General features: G+C 46.0%; 1 protein-coding gene across 17 annotated transcripts in view; it reads left to right on the forward strand.

The window, feature by feature from the left end:
• The window catches only part of ZMYND8 (zinc finger MYND-type containing 8), a 131,455-nt gene that overhangs the window by 31,243 nt on the left and 76,456 nt on the right, over window positions 1–23,756 (forward strand). For 11 of the 17 annotated variants that reach the window (XM_036825486.1, XM_036825491.1, XM_036825492.1 and 8 more), the window contains 3 exons: window positions 7,186–7,334; window positions 17,265–17,483; window positions 22,103–22,216. In XM_036825486.1, coding sequence (XP_036681381.1) covers window positions 7,186–7,334; window positions 17,265–17,483; window positions 22,103–22,216 — 482 coding nt within the window. Of the gene's footprint in view, window positions 1–1,644; window positions 1,666–7,185; window positions 7,335–17,264; window positions 17,484–22,102; window positions 22,217–23,756 lie in introns of those variants that run through there. The other 6 variants (XM_036825494.1, XM_036825496.1, XM_036825501.1 and 3 more) reach the window with 4 other exon arrangements.

The following is a 23,756-nucleotide window of genomic DNA, read 5'->3' on the forward strand; positions in this document are numbered from 1 at the left end:
TGCGGCCCCGTCTTTCCAGAGTCTGTGGGTCCAGGAGATGCTCCGAGTCAGCAAACTGTCCGCCTGAGAGTTTCTGTCGCTTACGTGTTCCTTGTGGCTTGGACGTTGTCTGTGACAAGAAAAATGATGTGCCCTCCCCACCCCCATGCTTTGCTCCTAGTTCCTCTCCTTTTCTGGTCCCGGGCCTGGAGGACATTCCGGGCTTTTGTTTCATTAGGATGTAATTACTGGCTGGAGAGGGCCCTGAGATTCCTGGGGAGGGAGGTCTGTTAAGGTACCCGCTCTGTGTCTTTGGGAAACGCCTTGAAATGATGCACTGCGCTAGGCTCTGCTGCTCCTGGAGAGCAGCGTGTGGTCACATTTGGGGGAGGCCGTGGCGAGGGCTGGCAGTTACCCCGCGTGTCCTCGTGGCCGAGCCCGCACAGGCCTCTGCCCCTGCCTTGGCCGTTACAGGAAGAAACCTGGACTTTGCGTGGTCCGGTGGACGTGGAGAAATCGTGCCCTGGGCTGATTCCCGGCTCCACTTTATATAGGCTGGTGTTTCCGTAACTGAAGCTGTGGCATTGATTTAACATGCACTTTGGAGAACTCAGCTCTGCTTTTGGAGAGGGATGGTGGTGGAGGAGGCAGAGGGGAAAGAGGAGGAGGAAGAGGAATGTGTGTGGCTTGAAAAAAAAAAACAGCTGCTGTTTATTGAGTGCTTCCTCTCTGCCAGGTATTACACTAAGAGCATCACATGAATTAACTCGTTTAATCTGTGGATATCTCCACGGGGTACCACCATCTCCATGTGACGGAAGGAAGACCAGAGGCACAGAGAGGTTAAAGAGCTTGCAGGGTGGCAGCAGGACTAGGTCCTGACCACTCTGTATCCTCTGCCACCCGGCCTGACTTCACTGTAGGGTGACCACTTGACTGTCCATCTCCAGTCAACCAGTGGTTGGTCACCCTACTTCCATGGCCTTGGCTGCTGGTTCGGGCCTGCTGACCGAGAGTCTTTTCATTCAGCCCCTGTCGATCTTGCCATTGACCTCATCAAGGAAATTTAACACCCACAAAAACACACCACAGGGCCGGTCCTCCAGGCCCTGGAGTGCAGGGGAAGTGCCTGGCCTTCAGCTGGGGCCCGTTCTCTCTCCGGAGGAGACAATTCCCTGTAACTGGTGTGTCATTTCCTAGACTCTGGAGAAGGGCAAGTGCTGTGACTCAGGCGCCGGATGTGAGTGGGGGTGGGGTGTGCCTGGCCTGGATGGATGGACACTGGGAAGCAGTGTTGGAGGAGGGGAGATGGCCGCGCAGCCCCCCAGCCTGTTTTGTGGTGTAGACCAGCCTGTGGTGCCACCAGTGAAGGTCGGGAGGTGAATCTGCTCCCTGGGAAGCGCCTTTGGGAGAAAACTTGCATCATCAGCAAGTGACACACCATGATTTTCCACTTTTCTCCAGGTTCCTGGAGCTCTCCAATCCCCACAGCCCACACCTTCTGCAGCTGGAAAGGAAAAAGGCAAAATGAGAGTGTACTCCTAAAACATTTTGAGACCCTGAATTAGGAAGTCTTTGGGCTGCAGAGCTGAGACAGACCTCTCCCTGGGATGAGGCCACCCATTGGGCCTTCGGAGCCGCACTGCCTTCGTTCAGATCCCAGCCCGGCTACTTGTGTGATCTTGGGTGGGTGACTTAGAGGGAAGGACGTGAAAGGCATTTTGAACAGGGTCTGGTGCATTGTGTGCAATACAAGAACATCTTAGCTGTTAATACCCGAGGCTCAGGAAAGCTAAGAGGCTGGGTTATCTTGAAGGAAGGCGTCCTAACAGGTCAAGGGACATCTAGGAAGGCCCGAGCGGGATTATTTCTGACCTATCACAAGGCACAGGTTCAGGGAGGATGTCATCACATGCTTGGTTCCTAAATACCCAGTAGACCTCGCCCTATTATTAAGATTTCAGTGAAATGGCACGGGAGGGGAAAATTCTGCTGCTTCCTGCTCCATGCCAAGCTGTTTTCCTGAGTCACTGCTCTGGCCTTTTCTTCTCGACCGCTCTACTCCCTCGCCCACGTTAACTCCTTCAGAACCAGACTTATTTTGGGATGGAGGAGGTGGGCCAGCCCTGTAGAATCCCAGGTCCTGCTACTTGCCAGGAGGGCCTTTCACATCAAGGGTGAACCGTTTCCCTGGTGATTCACTGTACAGTGGCTGTGTGTCATCATTCACGTTTATACATGAAATGCATTTAGAAATATGTACCTGTCAGAATTAAATCATTAAAGAGAGGAGGAAAAAAAACCCCACAAAACCTTTGACTCAGCTTTCTGGAAAAGGTCCTCAAGGCAGCTTTGTTACCATGACTACAGCAAGGTTCCCACCCACCATTCTATCACCAGCAGAGGCCTAGCCTCCTTTGGAGTGGGTAGGTTTTTAAGTTAGAATGCTGGCCTGCTGTCTCATATCTGGGAAGGACACTGAATCCAGCCAGCATTTCTCAATTTTTCTCCCTAAGAGGCTTCAGTGGAAGCCTCTGCTGTTGACAGATGTGTCTGTTGTGGAATCTATTAAATTTCTACCCCTTGGATACAGCCACTGAACGCTCATTAACTCTGGAGGGAGTCGGTGTGTTTGTAACCAGCAGTGGAATTGGGGTTTTTCTCTTTTGCTCAGACTAGAGGGTTGAGGACCCTCTTAGGTATGGGCAGCCTTGGGGCAGACCCCTCCTCTCACTGCTGCCCTTTCGTTTCCTGGTGGCCTTAGGTAAAACTGTCTCCTTAGCGCTCAATGGCTTATGAGTATATTCATTTCTAGGGATCCCCCCGCCCCGCTTTCACACGGAATTAAAGAATTGCGAAGTTAAAAGAGACTTTACGATCCTCTGGCCCTGTAGTTTTTTAATCTTTAGAGTTGATGTCTCCTGTGAGAAGGTGAAGTAGGCTATGGCCCCTCTTCCCAAGAAACTGCATCCACGTACGGAACCTTGGCATGTGGATCATGGGGCCCTGAAGCATTTTCATGGGCTCCAGGTAAGAACTGGTCTGTTCCTTTTCTCCATCTCTCCTCCTGTTTTACAGATGTGTCCCTGGGGTCATGTGTTTAGCTGTTTTCATTCTTTGTCCTTGCCTCCTTGCTTGGCGTTTGCTTCCTGGGTTCTGAACCAACCCTACAGGTAGCGATGAGGAAGGAGAGGAGGTGAGCAGGAATCTCTAGGCTGGGGAACTCACACTCCATCCCCCACACATACACCCTAGAGCATCTCGAATTAGTGTGCACCTTAATCCTCCAGATGGCTGGTTAAACCCCTTGATCACCTGGCCCTATTCCAGTTTCTGATTCTGTAGATCTGGCCTGGAGCCTGAGAATGTGCATTTCTAGCAAATTCGTAGGTGATACTGCTGCTGCTTGTGTGAGCACAGCACTTGGGGAACCATCATCCTAGGAGATCTCAGCCACAGGTGAATGACTTACACTGCAGTGGGAGGAGCTGGAGACCTTTCTGGCCCCAGGGGTTGACCAGGTGTGGGCTGGGCTGTGGGATTCGTCCACTGTGCCCCATGCTCCAGCTCTGCGGTGCTCCAGGAGGCTAGTACCACTCCTGGGAGGGATTGGGAAGTATGTGAGGCACTTTTGGTTGTCACAGTGTTTGGAAGCATCAATGGCAGTGGGTGGGAGGGGGCCGAGGTTGAGGGGGCTCCTGGCAACGAGGAGGAGCCGTCCCTGCCAAAATCCACTAGTGCTCCGTTGAGAAACATCGACACACTACAGTTGACCCTTGAAGAAGACGTGTTGGAACTGCTCTGATCCACTTACACGTGGATTTTTTTCAGTAAATAGAGGATCTGTGTTTTCATTTGACCAATCTTTTAAGTGTAGGGGAAAGTTTGTGTTTGATTACAGACCACAGTATGTGGAGTCACAAAAATCTAGGGTTTGAGTCCTGATTCTGTCCAGACTGCTTCGGCTTCCCGCCCTTGGGTGAGTCCTTTATCAGTTCCTTTGTTTTTGAGGCAGAGATAGCAGTGGATTTTTCGACTGTGTGGAGGTCGAAGCCCAAACCCCTGTGTTGTTCAAGGGTCAGCATTACTTGTTTTTTTCCCTGAATTTGTTTCTAGCTTTCCACTGGCCTGACGTTGCTCACGTGCTCTCCTTCAAAATCTGTCCACAAACGGAATAATACATGTGAAATCAAAACCTTGGCCCAATGGCTTTCCCTTTTTGCCTGGCTAGGGTGCCATTTCTTCTGGGACACATCTCCTTTGAGCCCCCAAAACGCTTTTCTTAAATGCCTATCCTCTGACACTTGAGCAGAGTTACTTGGGTTTATCAGATCCACGTAGAACAAATCCCAAACTCCTTCCTGGGGTCTGCACGCTCACGCTGATCAGCCCCAAGTTTGTCCATTTGGCAACATCTTTTATCCTGAATCAGGTCTCTGTCATTTGCTCATTACTGACGTTGGTTTGCACCTGCTGCTTTTTTTTGTGCCGCTGAACCTTCTAAATATTTCCTTTTTAAGATAAAGTAGTCCAGGCACATGATAAATAAGGGCACATGGTGGGAAATAATCCCTCCCCCACCCTTTGCAAGCTCTCCTCCCCTGAGGCAACCACCGGTCTCCATTAAGAGCTTGTATTTCTTGTGTTCAACCAGGAATATTTTAGGCTTATGTAAATTAAGAATATATATAAAACATCTTTTTCAAAAAAAATTCAAAAAAGGAAAAAATAGAAGACGAAATAAAGATAAAGACAAAAAAAAGAGAAAGACAAAACCCCCATATTTCTTGGGCTGTGTGTGTTAGTCTGTTAATGGTGCTAAACATGCATTGCCTTTTTTTTTTTTTTTTTGATAAATTTATTTTATTTCTGGCTGCGTTGGGTCTTTGTTGCTGCACGCAGGCTTTCTCTAGTTGCGGCGAGCGGGGGCTACCCTTCATTGCGGTGTGCGGGCTTCTCATTGCGGTGGCTTCTCTTTGTTTCGGAGCATGGGCTCTAGGCACGCGGGCTCAGTAGTTGTGGCTCGCAGGCTCTAGAGCGCAGGCTCAGTAGTTGTGGTACATGGGCTTAGTTGCTCTGTGGCACGTGGGATCTTCCCAGACCAGGGCTTGAACCCGTGTCCCGTGCATTGGCAGGCGGATTGTTAACCACTGTGCCACCAGCGAAGTCCCAATACCATACTGTTTTGATTACTGTGGCTTTGTAGTATAATCTGAAGTCAGGGAGCATGATTCCTCCAGCGCTATTCTTCTTTCTTAAGATCGTTTTGGCTATTCGGGGTCTTTCGTGTTCCCATACAAATTTTAAAATTATTTGTTCTAGTTCTGTGAAGAATGCCCTTGGTATTTTCATGTGTTGCTCTTTTAACCTGATGCAGAAGTTTGGAGATTGTCATATGTCTGTTTGTCTAGAGGTGCCTCATTCTTCTTCATGGCTGTATCCCGCAGTATGTTATCAGGCCAGCTCCCAGTTTGTGGACACGTAAGTCCTTTCTAGTCTTAAATATAACACACAGTGCTGCAGTTGAATCATCTTGCACGTGCTTTGCTGCACTGTGACCATGTCTATAGAACGTGCTTCTAGGAGGAGATGGTTGGGTCAAAGACCCTATAGAGAAAGTGAGAGTTTTTACATGTGGTGGGGAAGTGGGCTGAGGATCCCTGTGGGAATGAGAGGAGGTGCTCTCTGGGGAAACTTGCCAATCCCAGGCTGCATCTTTTTAGTGCATTTTCCCGCTAACTAGCTGTTGTGTGCTGCTGGGACAACCCTTTGGGTTCTCCAGGCCGCTGTTTTGATGTCTGTGGGATGGTCCCCTGACTCTGGGGTCTCTTCTCCCTCAAGGTGTCTGTGGTTAGCATTTAATTTCCTCTCGGGGCTGTGTCGCAGTGCAGCAACCTGAACACTTGTTCAGGATTTTCCTGCAGTCCGCCTGGTGAGCCTGGGGAATTCCCTTGTGTAGATTGGATTTTGCAAAAGTGGTCCATTGTCTTTATGAGCCTGCTGGAGGATGCTCCAGCTTTCCGTCAAAAGTAAACCACTAGGAGGCCTTGCATGTGGCCATCTTGGACCCTGTTGATCTGCCTCAGCAGCTCCTGTCCAGACAAAGGGCTGTGACACATAGCACAGCCTGCATGCTGGGACTTGCCTGAGAGGTAACCCTGGACAGGGAAGGTCATCAGACCATCTTTGCGGAGAGTCATCTTTCCGGACTCCGCATCCCGTCTCATCACCTGTGCTCTCGGCATAGCTTTCTCCTCTTTTGGTGCCTGTAGCTTTCATTCCTCAAGGACAGAAGGTGCCCCTGGGCATTCCATTGTATCCTCCCTAAGCTAACAGGGCAGCCATCTGGCATGGAATGGATTCAGATCTTCGCAGGTGAAGATTGGATGGTGGTGGAAGTGTATGTCTTTTAATGAGATGCTGGGAGAATAAAGCTAGAAAGGAATGGATTGATTGACAAGGGTGGGGTTGGCATTTTTCAGATGAGAATCGGGTGAGAATGTAGTTTGCGTTGATCTCTTTGGAGGAGAGTCGCAAACATGATGCCTACTGGTGACTGGGCCGCGGGGACTCTGGTGGGTGGGGTATATTTTTTTTACGCAGTTATACTTTTTTTAACCTGTTAAACATGAATAAATGTTGTTTTCCACCACGAAGTATGTTTGCCTTCATTTTCTTGAAGTGTGTGCCCTTCTTTTCTTGGTCTGTTTTTTATGGTTTCCTGCTTTTGCCATCAGGCATGGGTGTGTGACAGCTCACGGCAGCTGGGTCATGGACTCGTCAACAGGGACACAGTAGGGAAGGGTGGGGACTGTGACAAAATGGGGGGCATTTTCCCATCTAAAAAATGGCTGGCTGGTATTCAGCTCTATCTGGTCCCATAAGGCCCTGCAGGCCCTGATTTTTTTTTTTTTTTTTAAATAGAAGCCCCAAATCTAGGGTATTATTTGAAGTTTCTTAATTTTTATATTTTGGCAGCGAATTAAAATTTTTACAGAAATGTTACGTCGGCTAAAGAAAGACCGACTGACCTCTGAGACAGGCAATGAAGATGGGGGGTGGGGGGGAAGTATACTCTAGGAGGAAGGTCACTAAAATGGCATTAGGTTTGGGGACAAAATGGGTTGTGTCCCTAACACCCCCTTCCCGCGGGGCCTAGTCCTCCCCGATTGCTTTAAAATATGTGGTCCTGTGTGTCTCTTTCAGATCCTGGCTCCACAGAGAGAACAGCCCAGAAAAGAAAGTTCCCCAGCCCTCCGCATTCCTCCAATGGCCACTCGCCACAGGACACATCAACAAGCCCCATTAAAAAGAAAAAGAAACCCGGCTTACTGAACAATAACAATAAAGAGCAGGTAAAAGGCCACTGGGAATGGCGTCCACACCCGGGGGACAGAGGCTGTAACTGCCGGTGTGCTTGGCATTTAGCAAGCTGCCTTGCTCCGGCTGTCATTTGCATAGGACAAGAAGGGCAGCTCAAAGTGGGCCTGTGCAGAAATTTCCAGTGGGTTTTTCAGATCTCTTTGGGGGACAAGGGCAGTGACCCAGATAAGATACCGTGCTCTAGGATTTGGGGATTTTCTTTGGATTTCGTTTTTCACACGTTAGGACTGTTTGCCCATGTGGCCTGAGGGTGTTGCCCTCCTAGGCTGTGCCCGTAGGACAGTGCCGAGCTCTGCCTGGAGGTGGTTGTGTGGCTGAGGCATGCTCCCTTCTGGTCTCAATTTTCTCATCTGTAAAAGAATGGGTTTAGGTCTGTGGTGAGAGACAGCTGCCCTCCTACCCACTGCCCACTGCGACTTGGGTACTTGGTCACTATGCACCCTTCACAGAGTGCACAGTCTCTGGCAGACTCCACCCTCCCTCAGCAGCCAGGACCAGTCAACTAGATGCAAAAGTCTGTGCCATCTTGGATCTTGTCTTAGGAACCTTCTAGCTCTAAAATTCTCTGCTGCAGGCTAGCTACTCTTCTGACTTAAAAAAATGAGAGGTGTTTTAGTGTACTATGAGGTCAAGTCTCCTAGCGTTGGAGGAAACAGGATGCCCAGCAGGTCTGATACCTTTTCAGCGGGGATTCATTGGGATGTATTCATCGATTTGTGCAGATTATGGATGCCGAAGTGGGCCCTGGGGATTTGAGGTTGAATAAAACAAGATTGTTGCTTTCATGGGAAGAAACCTAGCAATGGTTAAATGACCAGGACTGTAAGAGGGGGATGTTTCTGTGCGTGAATCTATTTTCTGTCTCAGAATTACATAGTGAAGTGCCAGCTCTGCTGCTGCCTTGAGGCTGTGGGCAAGTTAACCTCTTTGTGCCTTGTCTTCTCATTTACTGAAATGGGAATAATGATCTTAGTGCTACCAAACTTGCAGGGCTGTTGTGAAGAGGAATTGAGCTAAGTGACATAAATAATAATAAAGTTAAGCCAGGTGGTGCCGTGGTTGAGAATCCGCCTGCCGATGCAGGGGACACGGGTTCGAGCCCTGGTCTGGGAAGATCCCACAAGCCGCAGAGAAACTAAGCCCGTGAGCCACAACTACTGAGCCCGTGAGCCACAACTACTGAGCCCACGTGCCACAACTACTGAGCCCACATGCCACAACTGCTGAAGCCCACGTGCCTAGAGCCTGTGCTCCGCAGCGAGAGAAACCACTGCAATGAGAAGCCCGCGCACTGCAATGAGGAGCAGCCCCCACTCGCCACAACTAGTGAAAGCCTGTGCACAGCAACGAAGACCCAACGCAGCCAAAAATAAAATAAATAAAAAAAACAAAAAAACAAAAAAAGAAGTTAAGCCGGAGTCTACATTAAGAGGAATAATCACCCAGACTATCCGTGAAATAATTAAACGACAGCTGTGGAAATGTTCTAGGCCTGCACTGTACAGCGGGATAGTCACAAGCCATGTGTGGCCACTGAGCATTTACAGAAGTGGCGGATGTGCCTGAGGAACTGAATTTTTAATAAATTTAAGTGGCCACCTCTGGTTTGTAGCTTCTGCTTTAAATAGCCCAGATTTAATGAATTGGGAATCCTATTATAGGAGGAAAAACTGGTGAGTTCTAAGTAAACTTCTGGGAGGAATTGCAATTTGAAAAAACATGTATAATAATAGTGTTGGTGAGAATAATACTAAAAGCAGAACTTACAGTGTGCCCATCCTGTTGTAAGCCTTTTTCTGCGTTAATGTTTATAATGATGCTGTGAGGAAGGGGTGCAGTTGTGTCCATTTTACTGATGAAAACACAGAGGTTCAGAGAGGTTAAGTCACCTCCCCAAGGCCTCACAGTGAGTAAGAAGCTTACATCTGCCTGGCTGGCTTGAAGCCGGTGACCACCCACCCCTGTCACCCGGGAGCCATCCCATAGCTGTCGAGCTTGAAGACTAAGAAAGAAACATGAAGGCTATAAATAATCCTCAAACCTTAATTTACGGCAAACCGTCTCTTACCAGTTCCCGTAAGTCATGAAGCAGATGTTGTCCCACTTGGACAGAGACAGTCTCCTAGTGGCTCCTCTCTGTGTGTGCACACATGCACTCGTGCTTTGTGACTTCCTCCTGTCCTTTTAAGAATTGGCTCACATAAAAAAAAAAAAAAAGAAAAAGATAGAAGACATTAAGAAAAACAAAGAATTGGCTCACATCTCTCTCTCTAGAAACTAATCAACTGTTAGGCAGTTCACACATTTTCTTCTCTCCCTTCCTCATCCACGTGTTCATACCACTTGTATAGCACTTAAGCCTCGTGACCACAATGGTGTGTTTGTAAATCTCTGTCCCCCTCTGGTAGGAGCCTCAGAAAGTGGTCAGTGTCCAGTGGCTGCTTTCGCCCCAGCGTTGGACACAGGGTGGGAGCTCATGAATACAGAATGCACTGTGGATGTGGAACAGAGCAGGGGTGACCGGACACAGGGCACGGTTATGCTTCTGAAGATGATTCTCCTATCTGCAGTACTGATAGAAGAGTTAACGGAGCCATGGCTCTGGAGGGAAGGGCTCCAGACCTGGAGACCTGACTCTTTCCTGTCCCGCTGCATCTGGGAAACTCACTGTGGGACCTTGTCAGTTGCTTTCCCATTTCTGAGCTTCAGTTACCTTGTAAAGTAGGGTTTGGACTAGAAACATTCTAAGGTTGATTGTAGGTTTTTGTTTTTCACATCTAAAACTCCCTGGGGCTGAATGGCCAGGAGTTGGCAAAAGAGAAATAGCCTTTAACTGTAAAGAAAAGAAATTCCTGACCCTTGACCCCATAATTCATTCCAGCTTGTAGTGTTTGCATAGAAGGGGGCACCCTTCCTCAAGCACAGTCTGTTTTCCTAAGAGGAACTGAAATCTTTAAAAAAAAATTCTTCTGGGCATGTTTTTCTTTTCTTCTCTTCTCTTTCCCTTTTCTTTCCTCTTTTAGATTATAGAATTGAAAAAAATTATGGAATTAAAAGCAAAATATACGTCTGCATATGCCGGGTTTTACCAACATAATTTCTGTTAGTCACCAACATTTGAAGATCATGAGATTTCAAATAACAACTTGTATTTCTGGGTTCCTATAAAAACTCAGAAAAATCCAGCAATAGCAGGAGCTGAGTAGAGCCTGCTCTGTAGACACGGGGCCTGTGTGCTCTAGTTTTCCGCACTTCCCACCCCTCCCTTATGTGGCATACCCTGCCAGCTTTGCTCATTCCTTCTGCCTCTGGTCTTAGGCGTTCAGGTTCTTTTGATTTTTGGTATACATCAAGAGTCTCCACCCCCTTCTTGTTTTTCTTTACTCTGAGGTTGTTCTAGTGTTCTAAAAAGAAAGCCATTCTAGCATAATAACCGCCCCCCCCACCCGTATTTTTCCATTTTTGGTAGAGATGTTTTATTATGAAGTGGAGATACGGGTTTTTTTTGTTTTTTGTTTTTTTTAAAACTCACATCACTCTGTTATTGGTCAAATTAGTCATACAATCAACTGGGTCATTCCATCATTGGATGACTTGAATAATTTTTTTTTTTTTAATACAGCAGGTTCTTATTAGTCATGCATTGTATACACATCAGTGTATACATGTCAATCCCAATCGCCCAATTCATCACACCCCCACCCCCACCCCCTGCCGCTTTCCCCCCTTGGTGTCCATATGTTTGTTCTCTACATCTGTGTCTCTATTTCTGCCCTGCAAAGTCATTCATCTGTACCATTTTTCTAGGTTCCACACATACGCGTTAATATACAACATTTGTTTTTCTCTTTCTGACTTAACTTCACTCTGTGTGACAGTCTCTAGATCCATCCATGTCTCTACAAATGACCCAATTTCGTTCCTTTTTATGGCTGAGTAATATTCCATTGTATATATATGTACCACATCTTCTTTATCCATTCGTCTGTCGATGGGCATTTAGGTTGCTTGCATGACCTGGCTATTATAAATAGAGCTGCCATGAACATTGGGGTGCATGTGTCTTTTTGAATTATGGTTTTCTCTGGGTATATGCCCAGTAGTGGGATTGCTGGATCATATGGTAATTCTATTTTTAGATTTTTAAGGAACCTCCATACTGTTCTCTATAGTGGCTGTATCAATTTACATTCCCACCAACAGTACAAGAGGGTTCCCTTTTCTCCACACCCTCTCCAGCATTTGTTGTTTGTAGATTTTCTGATGATGCCCATTCTAACTGGTGTGAGGTGATACCTCATTGTAGTTTGGATTTGCATTTCTCTAATAATTAGTGATGTTGAGCAGCTTTTCATGTGCTTCCTGGCCATCTGTATGTCTTCTTTGGAGAAATGTCTATTTAGATCTTCTGCCCATTTTTGGATTGGGTTGTTTGTTTTTTTAATATTGAGCTGCATGAGCTGTTTATATATTTTGGAGATGAATCCTTTGTCCGTTGATTTAAGGTTTCACCCATTTTTCATATATTGGGAATTCATTACTTTTAGGGGAATTTTAAGAAGAGGTTTAGAACACACTTTATTTTTAGGGGAAAGAGTATTCTGAGGTTTATAATTAATTTTTTTAAAAAAATATTTATTTATTTTTGGCTGTGTTGGGTCTTCGTTGCTACGCGCGGGCTTTCTCTAGTTGCAGCGAGCGGGGGCTACTCTAAGTTGTGGTGCGCAGGCTTCTCATTGCGGTGGCTTCTCCTGTTGCTCTAGGCACGCGGGCTTCAGTAGTTGTGGCATGTGGGCTTTGTAGTTGTGGTGCACAGGCTTAGTTGCTCCACGGCACACGGAATCTTCCCGGACCAGGGCTTGAACCTGTGTCCCCTGCATTGGCAGGCGGATTCTTAACCACTGCGCCACCAGGGAAGTCCTATAATTAATTTTTTACAGCCTTTTTGTCTAGTGATTTTACCTCTTAGGAAAGGTTTGAAAACATATAGGTGCTTTTTTCTTGGGACTGCCTGTGGGGGACATCCCAAAGCCTGGAAGGGTGATTCTGGCATTGTGTGGAGGAGGGTCAGGTTGCTAAATGTCCTACGGTAGATGCGGCAAGAAATACCTTGTCCCAAGTGACATTGGCCCTTTACTGTAAAATACCAATCTAATCTGTAGTTCTTGGGACATTTTGAGTTTGAGTCCTTTTGGGAGGTTCCCCCTCCCCTCCCCTCCCCTCCCCTCCCCTCCCCTCCCCTCCCCTCCCCTCCCCTCCCTCCCCTCCCCTCCCTCCCTCCCTCTTTCCCTCTTTTCTTTACTTCTCTTCTTTTCTTTCTCATTAAAGGATCGAACAATAATCTGCTAACAGATTTGTGCAAAATGGCCTTAGGTGTACCTTTGATTGAGTATGGCACAGAAATGACAGGGCCCCTCTTGCCTCCTCTGAGTGCAGGGGTATACGTATTATAAAGAGGTGGGCCAGGACTTATTTTTCTGGGCCCATGCATTGTCTTAAAAACTGGGACATTTCACAGGAGTTCCTTGTTGGGTGGGGGCAGTGTATTAACAGCTGAGACAGGTCAGGGGACAGACAGCAGGATTGCCTGCTTTTCCCTGAGGCCAGGCAGCCCCGTGGTGTATGTGTCTGCCTGGGGGCCTTGATCACTGGAGCTGAGAGCCCTGAAGACGGGCACGTGCTCTGCCCCTCCCGCCGTCTCGCCAGCACTGAGGCTGAGTGCCAGCACCATCCTCACACTCCAGGGCTAAGCAGTCTTTCTTTATTTTGCAGTCCTTGTGCTTTTATCAAATGCAGGAGAATGCAGGCCAGAACTAGGACTGTTTTCATTCATCTGTGTTCCCTATGTGGCCCCAGAAGGAATTTGAGTCTGTGGTCCTCTCCCCCCAGCCCCTGGCGCCCCAGACATGTACCAAGTGCTCACACACAGCCCCAGCACCCATCCTCTGGTGTTCGCAGACCAGGTGCGGCCCAGAGCCTGTTTCTGTAAATAAAGTTTACTGGAACAAAGCCACGTCCACTCAGTGACATCTCATCTGCAGTCGGTTCTGCTCTCCTTTGACAAGAGTTGAGTCATTGCAGTAGAGACCACACGACCTGCAAAGCTTCAACTGTTTACTTACTATCTTTATAGAGTCCTTTTATAGGGAAAGATTGCTGGCTCCTGATGTAGACTGAGGTGTTCCAGAAGTGAATGAACAAGCCTGTCTATTTCTCGTTAAGCCGGCCTATGGAAGAAGCAGGGAATGGGAACATGTGTGCTCACAGCCTGCAGTTAATCTCATAGCAACACGGGTTGTAACCTGCTTGCCTTACTAGCAGGCTGGGAACGCACCTTGTGCATGTGAGGGAGAAAAATCATAAACTCATTCTACCTGAAAGGATTTGCCTTTCCTTTTTTAAATGTTCCATATTTGTTATCAGATTATTTTTACGGAGCTGGAAACACAAGCAGTAGAGAAGGCAGGTATCTGATTGACAAGGCGATTACCAGGCAGCTAGTTCTCAGCAACAGCTGCTGTTTTGGGAAAGGATGAAACTCCTGAAAAGAGTAAGGGACAACCTGGCCCTCCCTCCTCATGGTCCTCCCAGGAACACCCACCCCTGGCCAGGTGAGGGTAGGGGCAGGGACAGGGGGCGGGGGAAACTTCTCAAGTGGCAATGCCCCGGCTTCTATTAGATGGAAAAGACTTAGGTTGCCGGCTAGGGAGCTGAGCTGTCATATTCGATTCTTCTAGTTTCATTTAGGTCTTAATGACTCTTCCTATCCTATTATTAACTTACTGAAAGGAAGTTGGGCCCTGAAATACAGCTTACAGCTATCTTGCAAAAGCCACAAAGCATCCTGGAAGACCCCACTCAGGTTAGAAATAGTTCTGCTTGCTTGATATGTACAGTTTATCTTTCAATGGGCGTTCCTCCCCCTCCCCCTCACCCCCCTTAACACTCTCCCCCATAGAAACTCAAACAACCATTTTCCTAGGCAGATAGCAGATCCTCTACATGGATGGCTGTCAACTGAAGGCAGTTTTGCCCCCGCCCAGGGCCATTGGGCAATGTCTGGAGACATTTTTGGTTGTCATAATTTTGTGCATGGGGGGTAGGGGGCTGCCACCGGCATCTAGCCAAGGATGATGCTACACGTCCTACAGTGTACAGGACAGCTCCCTGCAACAAAGAATTTTCTGGCCCAAGATGTCATATGAATTGAGAACTCCTTGCTCTAGATGCTGTTATCTTTTTATGTCCCCTCTATTCTGTTTCTAGCTGTCTTCCGAATTTTCAGATTTTTTTTTTCCTTTCCAGCTTTTTGCATTAAGCAGAAGTTATTATTATTTTTAAAAAAGTTTTATTGGAGTATAGTTGATTTACAATGTTGTGTTAGTTTCAGGTGTACAGCAAAGTGAATCAGTTCTGCATATACATATATCCACTCTTTTTTAGATTCTTTTCCCATATAGGCCATTACGGAGTATTGAGTAGAGAGTTCCCTGTGCTGTACGGTAGGTCCTTATTAGTTATCTATTTTATATATAGTAGTAGTGTGTATATGTCAATCCCAATCTCCCAATTTATCGCCCTCCGCCCCTTACCCCCTGGTAACCATAAGTTTGTTTAAGCAGAAGTTATTTTGGATTTCAGAGAATGTTCTGTGAGGGGTCACTTAATCATCAGAATCTCTTCTGCATCCAGCATCATCTTTTGTGGGGCACAGGGACGAGAGAAAGTGCTTGGAGACCTGGGTGGGAGTCCTTGCTCTGGGCTTGGGGGTCAGATAAGTCTTTTTAACCTAGTTTTCTCATCTGTCTAGTAAGACTAAGTGGTGTCTCCCCTGAGTACCTCTCTGGGTGATGGTGAGGACAAAATGAAGATGGTGTGTGTGACAGTATGTTGAAAAACGTAACGTGGAAGGAATAGCGTAACGATGATGTTAATTCTCTGGAAACCAAGGAGAGCGCTCTATTTTAAATGTTGAACTGAAACAGGGCAGTAACCAGGCTCAAGAATTGTGCAATTGCCCTTATAAGTCGTAGCTGTTTTCTCAGTAGAAATGAGAGTCGGGAGGCTTAGAAGGATTGGTTCACAAAGATCTGCTAAATAAGCATCTGTGAGGCTCTTTATCAAGGAAGGTGGAAGTAGCAGGCATTTTGAGAACATTAAAACTTCATAATAAAAACCAGGAGCGAGACGGGTGCCTGCAATCTTTTTTTTTTTTTTTTAAAATTTATTTATTTATTTATTTTTGTCTGTGTTGGGTCTTCGTTTCTGTGCGAGGGCTTTCTCTAGTTGTGGCAAGCGGGGGCCACTCTTCATCGCGGTGCGCGGGCCTCTCACTATCGTGGCCTCTCTTGTTGCGGAGCACAGGCTCCAGATGCGCAGGCTCAGCAATCGTGGCTCACGGGCCCAGTCGCTCCGCGGCATGTGGGATCTTCCCACACCAGGGCTCGAACCCATATGCCCTGCATTGGCAGGCAGATTCTCAACCACTGCGCCACCAGCGAAGCCCGGGTGCCTGCAATCTTGGTCACTCTTCCCTGTTATCCTGGGGGTCCTAGTCAGTAAAATAAGGAAAACAGAAAAGTGATGTAAAAATATTAGACACGGACAGACAAAACTAATGTTACTTAGAGATGGTAAGATTTTTAATCAATAAACTACCAGAACTGTTTATATATGAGGTCAGTATTAAAAATCTAACAGCGCTTCTATATACCAACGATAACTTATTTAGAAACTGTAATTGGAAAAGGTCCTATTCACAGCAGCAACAAGAATTATGCAGTCCCTAACCAATATATGAGATCTTTATGGAGGAAACTGTAATGTTTTACTGAAAGACAGGAAAAAGCTTGTCATACAAGGAGGTTTATTCAGAGGTAGGCCCTGTGGTTGTGGCTAAGCTGTTGTCCATGGAATCAAGGCTAAAGTGGGCTGAGTAGCTTTCTCAAGGTCACACAGCCGGTTACCAGGTCATTTTGACACTTACCGCCAGACTTTCTCATACTTCCTACACAGGATTACGTATTGGTTTCCAGTAGGCATTTTCCTAACGAGTTTCTTCCGAGAGGTTGTGTGAGTCTATAACGTATCACTAGGGGACCGTTTCTCTTGCTATTTTGGCCGTGAATTGGCCACCCCCCTGTCTCATCTTTCTGCCATTCTTCGTTCGTTCTCAGTAGGAGATGTGGCTTCTCTGCGAACACCAGGACTTAACCATGTTGGAGAATCACGGTTTTAGGAAAGCCTCTTGTTGGCTATTAAGTACTTTATGCATTGGGGGTAGACTTAAAAAAATGAATGATCATTTTTGGTGACTCATTTCCAATGGATCTATTCTCCAAAAGCCTGTTGTTGAAGGACTCCCAGGGCAAATTGCCATACTTTTCTTGGCTTTGTACATTTAGACTTCCATATGTTGGACTTTTAACCGTATTAGCAATATTTGTAATGGCGGCGCTGTGTTAAATGCATACATTATACGATCCCATTTAATTCCAGCCACAATTCAGTGATGTTAGTTATTATCATCTCCATTTTACAGATGAGAAAATTGAAGCTGAGGGGTTAAGAGACTTGCCCTGGGTCATGCAGCTGGTAGAGCTAAATTTGAACCCAGGTGTGCCTGGGTTGTAACCATTGTGCTGTCCTGCTAGGGCTGCCTGTTAACTCTTAGACACCAGCTTTTCAATCCATGGCCTCTTAAAATACAAGAAAGAAAAATAAATCTTAGTATCTAATGACCCGTAAACTCTGTATTAAGTAGAGTAACCCAAGATAGCTTTTTAATGAATGTGTGAAATGCTCTAATTTTCTTCTGTTGTTATTGATGTATTTGTTCAAATTCCTTTTGAGAATGCACATTTGTTTTGAAACCAAACCTGTCTTTCTTGCCTACATTTCAGTCAGAACTAAGACATGGTCCGTTTTACTATATGAAGCAGCCACTCACCACAGACCCTGTTGATGTTGTACCGCAGGATGGACGAAATGATTTCTACTGCTGGGTTTGTCACCGGGAAGGCCAAGTCCTTTGCTGTGAGCTCTGTCCCCGGGTTTATCACGCTAAGTGTCTGAGACTGACATCGGAACCAGAGGGGGACTGGTTTTGTCCTGAATGTGAGGTTAGTTCCTGCTGAATGAATGCATTGTCTGCCTCGTTTCCTCTCCTTTCTTTTCTTCCTTCTATTTCAAAATTTTCAAATAATCTAAACACAAAGAAAAGAGAAGTTTCTTGCCTTCCGTCTGCTCTATCCTGGTCACCCCCTTTTTTGGACCAACATAGGCAACGGCCTTAGCACTTCAGCTCTTGGAAAGACAATTGCACTGATTTTTTTTTTTTTTTTTTTGGCCGCACTGCGTGGCTTGTGGGATCTTAGTTCCCCTAGCAGGGATTGAACCCGCACCCCCGGCAATGGGAGTGTGGAGTCTTAACCACTGGACCGCCAGGAAGGTCCCCTGCACTGAATATTGATTTTGATTCTTCATGGGTCTTTGGATCACTTTGAGATCTGCAGCCTTCTCTGATTCTCCTGTAATGAACATTCCAGAAGTTATAAACTTCTGACACTTTGTATGTTTTGAAAAGATCCCAAGCTGTTTTCTTCCTTCTTGGATGTTGTCTCCTGCTGCATCATTGAATTATCGGCAATAGCCAAGCTGGGAAGACCAGTGTTGGTTGTATGTCCCACGTGGTTGCCATCTGATGCTTTTATTCACGCGACAACTGTTTCTCCCGTGCCTATGAGGTACTAGGGGTTCAACAGTGAACAAAAAGAGGCCTGAATCCCATTCTTTTCAGGAGAAAAGGACAAAAACCACAATAAAGTTGTATACCGTGTGTTAGAAGAAGAATGTTCTAGAGAAAATGAATTGAAAGTGAGGAATAGGGAGTGAGGGGGGTGCAGAGTGTTTCCATTTTAAATGACGAGGTCCAGGAAGTCCTCTTAAGATTTAGGAAGGACTTGAAGAGGGGAAGGAGTGAGCCGTGGGGCCATGGGAGATGGCCTTCCAGGCTGAGGGGGCTGCAGGTACAGAACCCAAGGGAGAAGCACACGGCATAGTGAAGGGAACGTGCATATTTCATTTGTAGCAAAGCCTGAACGCTCTTCATGAAAACAGTTATCATGGTTTCCACTTTTCTGAGGTGTCTTCTAGTCTCGGCAACTTCCAACTATGATGCTTTTTCAAAATGCTGAAAATAAGAATGTCATCTAGAAAACAAAAACAAATACAAATTAAAAACAAAAACAGAGGGCTTCCCTGGTGGCGCAGTGGTTGAGAGTCTGCCTGCCGGTGCAGGGGACACGGGTTCGAGCCCTGGTCTGGGAAGATCCCACATGCCGCGGAGCAACTAGGCCCGTGAGCCACAACTACTGAGCCTGCGCGTCTGGAGCCTGTGCTCCGCAACAAGAGAGGCCGCGACAGTGAAGAGGCCCGCGCACCGCGATGAAGAGTGGCCCCCGCTCGCCGCAACTAGAGAAAGCCCTCGCACAGAAACGAAGACCCAACACACCCAAAAATAAATAAATAAATAAATAAATTTATAAAAAAAAAAAAAAAAAAACAAAAACAGAGCTTCCCTGGTGGCGCAGTGGTTAAGAATCCGCCTGCCAATGCAGGGGACGTGCATTCGAGCCCTGGTCCAGGAATATCCCACATGCCGCGGAGCAGCTAAGCCTGTGCACCACAGCTACTGAGCCTGTGCTCTAGAGCCCGCGAGCCACAACTACTGAAGCCTGCGCGCCTAGAGTCCGTGCTCCACAGCAAGAGAAGCTACCGCAATGAGAAGCCCGCGCACCACAACGGAGAGTAGCCCCCACTAACCGCAATTAGAGAAAGCCCGCGCGCAGCAACGAAGACCCAACACAGCCATAAATAAATAAATAGATAGATAGATTTATTTTAAAAAAACCCAAATAATGTCATCTACAAAATCCTTTAATATGGAATGTCACCTGGATTCAAAGGTATATTGGCATTAGATCTCAAACGCGAGGATGCTTTCTGTGTAGGAATTGGAAAGCTCTCCCAGCTGTCGATAGTGGAGAAAAAAGCAAGCTTTAGGACAGTGTCAGTAGTACTGCTTTTGTGTAGTGGATGGAGCAAAAGAAATCTGTGGAAAGAAAGTAGAGGCCAGGTCAGTATGATGATGACATTTTGATGGTGTTCTGCCCCTAAAATTGCAAAAGGTGGTCACTGGTTTTCTTTGGGTTCCTATAGACAGACAGATTGCTCAGCAATGCCCTCCTCCTGTTCAGAGCCTGACCTCATCCTGCATTTAATGTGGGAACTGGAACCTTCATTTATTTTCTTTTGTCTTGACCTTCCCTTCCCAATTGTTTAATAATTTTGCAGAGAAGATAGTGGCTCAGATAGGATGCTTTTGCTGTAAATAATAGATATTGATGAAAGGCAGCTGAAACCAGAGGGATTTATTATCGTGTGTAGAAAGAACCCAGAGGCAGGGCTAGGCCAGCGTTTGTTCAGAGCCAGACTCTTTGCATTTCATTGATGAGGCAGTGTGTCCCTCATGGCCGTAAGGTGGCTGCTGGGTTTTATCACGTGTGACTAGATAACAATCCCTCTGAGAGGAGTGTCTCTTCTCAATCCGTTTTTATCAAGCAGAAAACTTTGCCCGTTTTTATCAAGCAGAAGACTTGGGGCTTCCCTGGTGGCACAGTGGTTGAGAATCTGCCTGCTAATGCAGGGGACACTGGTTCGAGCCCTGGTCTGGGAAGATCCCACATGCCACGGAGCAGCTAGGCCCGTGAGCCACAACTACTGAGCCTGCGCGTCTGGAGCCTGTGCTCTGCAACAAGAGAGGCCACGATAGTGAGAAGCCCGCGCACCGCGATGAAGAGTGGCCCCCGCTTGCCACAACTAGAGGAAGCCCTCGCACAGAAACGAAGACCCAACACAGCCAAAAAATAAAAAAATAAAATAAAATAAAATAATAATTAAAGGTGCTAATTAAAAAAAAAAAAAGAAGACTTTGCCCATCAGCCTCCAACTGACACGCCCTTGGCCTCATTGGTCAGGATTGGACCACCAGTCCCCACACAGGAAAGGCTCAGAAATGTTTGTTTGGTACTTTCAGTCTGTATTGTGGGAACCCGCCATTGGCAACCAGGAGGACGTGGCCAGGGCTAGGGGAGAAGAGGTGAATGACAGTTGCGCAGGTGACCCAAGTATTGAGTGTGGATAGTTACCTGGAAATGAACTGGAATTCAGACAGACAGGTGTTCTATGTCTAAGATTTAGAGTCCTGAATTTCTTCCAGTGGTGAATTGGTGAGGTGGTCAACTGGGAAGACCAGCTATTTCTGGCCCTGGTAGCTAAGCAGTGAGATCCGTGCGTCACGGACTGATTTCAGCTTATGAGCGCCTCTTATGTTGCCCTTTTTCTCAACAACCAACCAGACACGCCTGGAAGTTCCTTTTGGAGGATCCAGAGATCTGAAGAATGGAAATGAAATCCAAATTAATTGGAGAAAACTTTTCTCAGCTCTCCCTACACAGATGGTTCAAGAGTGTTTCCTGATAGCATCTGATTTTACTATTTTTGTTGTTGCTGCTACCTAAGGATTCCGAAGTTCTTAGATCAAGTACCAGATTGACATAGCAGAATCTGGTGTCAGACATGTCTTTGACGGGAATTTCTTTTACAAAGTGACATTTATTTCCCACAGAGATAGACAGCTAGACTGCTCCGTGGGTAATTTGCCGGAATGTCCTGAGTGGGTTCACATCAGTGGTGACGGAGAATGAAGTCATTTTTATTATTAGTTCACTACCATCCCTTGGATTCTTTCTACAGGGAAGACTGTCCCTTTCCAACCGTGATGTCATTTAATTAATGCCTTGTCAGTTTCCTGAAAGACAGCCCAGAACCTTAAGAGGATCAAGGAAAGTGGCTGATTCATTGTGTGAAGAGATTACCCTGAAACCATCAGTGGCCTTTCATGTCCTATTCTTGAAAACCAAGGTTATAGCAATGATGATTTTTCAGGTCCTTGCCTACCCCACCCTTTTTTCAGATTATATTGTCTACATGAGCTAAAAACAGTTCTTTTTTTTTTTTTTTTTTTTTATAATACCCCTGTATTCATCACTACAGATGCTGGGGTGTCACTGAACAGTTTAAGCAAGGTCATGACAGTATTAGATTTGCATTTTTGAAAGGTCACACTGACAGGAGAAAGAAGGCAATTTAAATATTTATTTATTTATTTATTTATGGCTGTGTTGGGTCTTCGTTTCTGTGTGAGGGCTTTCTCCAGTTGCGGCGAGCGGGGGCCACTCTTCATCGCGGTGCGCGGGCCTCTCACTATCGTGGCCTCTCTTGTTGCGGAGCACAGGCTCCAGACGCGCAGGCTCAGTAATTGTGGCTCACGGGCCCAGCTGCTCCGCAGCATGTGGGATCTTCCCAGACCAGGGCTCGAACCTGTGTCCCCTGCATTGGCAGGCAGATTCTCAACCACTGCGCCACCAGGGAAGCCCTAAAAACAGTTCTTAATGAGGTAATCGATGGATCGGTGTGCTTCTTAATTTTTATCCACTGATCCAGCACCCAGGTCAAGTAGATTGGAGTGCTCGTCAAGCGAAACAACTGGTCTCATTTAGATGGGAATTATTTTTTACGTGTCAACTTACTGGAAAATTAGGAGGAAAGGGAAATGAGTACATGGGATCGTAATTTTTTTTTTTTTCTAACTGGATATTTGTGTGATTTTGATTTGTAGAAGATTACAGTAGCAGAATGCATCGAGACTCAGAGTAAAGCCATGACAATGCTCACCATTGAACAGTTATCCTACCTGCTCAAGTTTGCCATTCAGAAAATGAAACAGCCAGGGGTAAGATGACACTTCCTCTTGTTATAAGTGTGAATGAGAATAGTGACCTTTGTTCTGTTACCATTTTTGTTCCTTGTAGTTGCCTTAGCTTTTCAGACACCTGTGCTTATTACTCTTTGGGTCTTGCGTGCCCAGATTCAGATACCTGTAAATTAAATTGCACAACGGCATTAAGTTAATTCTCAAAAGTGAGCACTTTGTGAGACCAAGGAGTTTAATCAGGAAATGACATACATTAGAAAGCTGGTGGGGATTTAAAATTCTGAGTGGTTGCGAAGTGAAACCTCATCGGGTAAGGAGGAGTTAGTAGAATTCCATTTCAATGAGAGAGCTGAGTACAACCCAGTTTCTTTGTAATCAAGGCCTAATGGTGGAACCTTCAGGTAAAACTCAACCAGTGAGATTCCTGTAAAGGGTGAGAATTTTGAAACAGGATTTGATGTACAGCCTTTGCCCTTTAAGGACAATCTGTATGTGAAAGCAGGCCTGCCATGCTCAGCTGGGAAGCGGTGTACTTCTCCGTGGTTTCCTGCCCAGAAGTCCCAGTCATATCACCGTAGCTGTGATGGTGGTTTTGTAGTTTTTTGTGACAGGTTTCAGAAAGACGGCAGTAAAATACCTTGTTTTTAAAAATAATATGTTATGACAAGATAATCAACATGTTATGACATTTTTCCTGTCGACACTTGGGTTCTTGGGCAGGGTTCTTTTCTGATTTACACAAAGGCACCATATGGGCTAGTGGTGACCCTTTGTGAAACTCTTCAGAGTTTGCTTTCTAAGTCAAATAAATGTATGAAATGTAGATTCTGAGTGCTTTTAGTAGCCATTGTGGTTTCATTTCTTTAAAAAAAGTAGAACCTTTAGTTTTGAGATTATATTCTGAAATTTGATATCACAATGAAAAAAATTCAGAGCATGCCAGTTGGGGGTTGCTAAATTGAGAACCTGTCTCTTTCACAAAATCTCTGTCAATGGAAGCAAAAGTATATAGCCTAAGTTTTGCAAAAAAACAAACTTTGACAAGAAGAATTGATTCATGTAGATTTGTCAACACTGTGGAATTATAAACCAAAAAGAAAAATCAAAGAAGGTGTTAATTTCTTATGTAAATTGTTTGTTTACAAAATCAGAACAGAAAGTTGCTGATTTTTGTGGAAGCATCCTTTTAACTTAAAATGACCAAACTGATTCTGGATGAGAGAGAGCTTGGATGACTGCAAATGGTAATCCGTTCAGATGCCTTGCTTGAGCATAATTTGGTGTTTAATGAAATCTTTTAGATTTTTTTTTATTGATAAGTAAATAGTACCCATCAACAAACCAGGCCTTGCATTTTGAACTGATTCTTACTCCATAAGAAAGTGGATCAAGATACAAAACCTTTACACAGTCCCTGCTTTGTTTTGTTTCTGGGTTGTTTTTTTTTTGCTGTGACACGTGGCCTGTGGGATCTTAGTTCCCTGACCAGGGATCGAACGCGCGCCCCCTGCATTGGAAGCACAGAGTCTTAACCACTAGACTGCCAGGGAAGTCCCCA

This window comes from Balaenoptera musculus, chromosome 15, assembly GCF_009873245.2.
Source record: "Balaenoptera musculus isolate JJ_BM4_2016_0621 chromosome 15, mBalMus1.pri.v3, whole genome shotgun sequence".
NCBI lineage: Eukaryota > Metazoa > Chordata > Mammalia > Artiodactyla > Balaenopteridae > Balaenoptera > Balaenoptera musculus.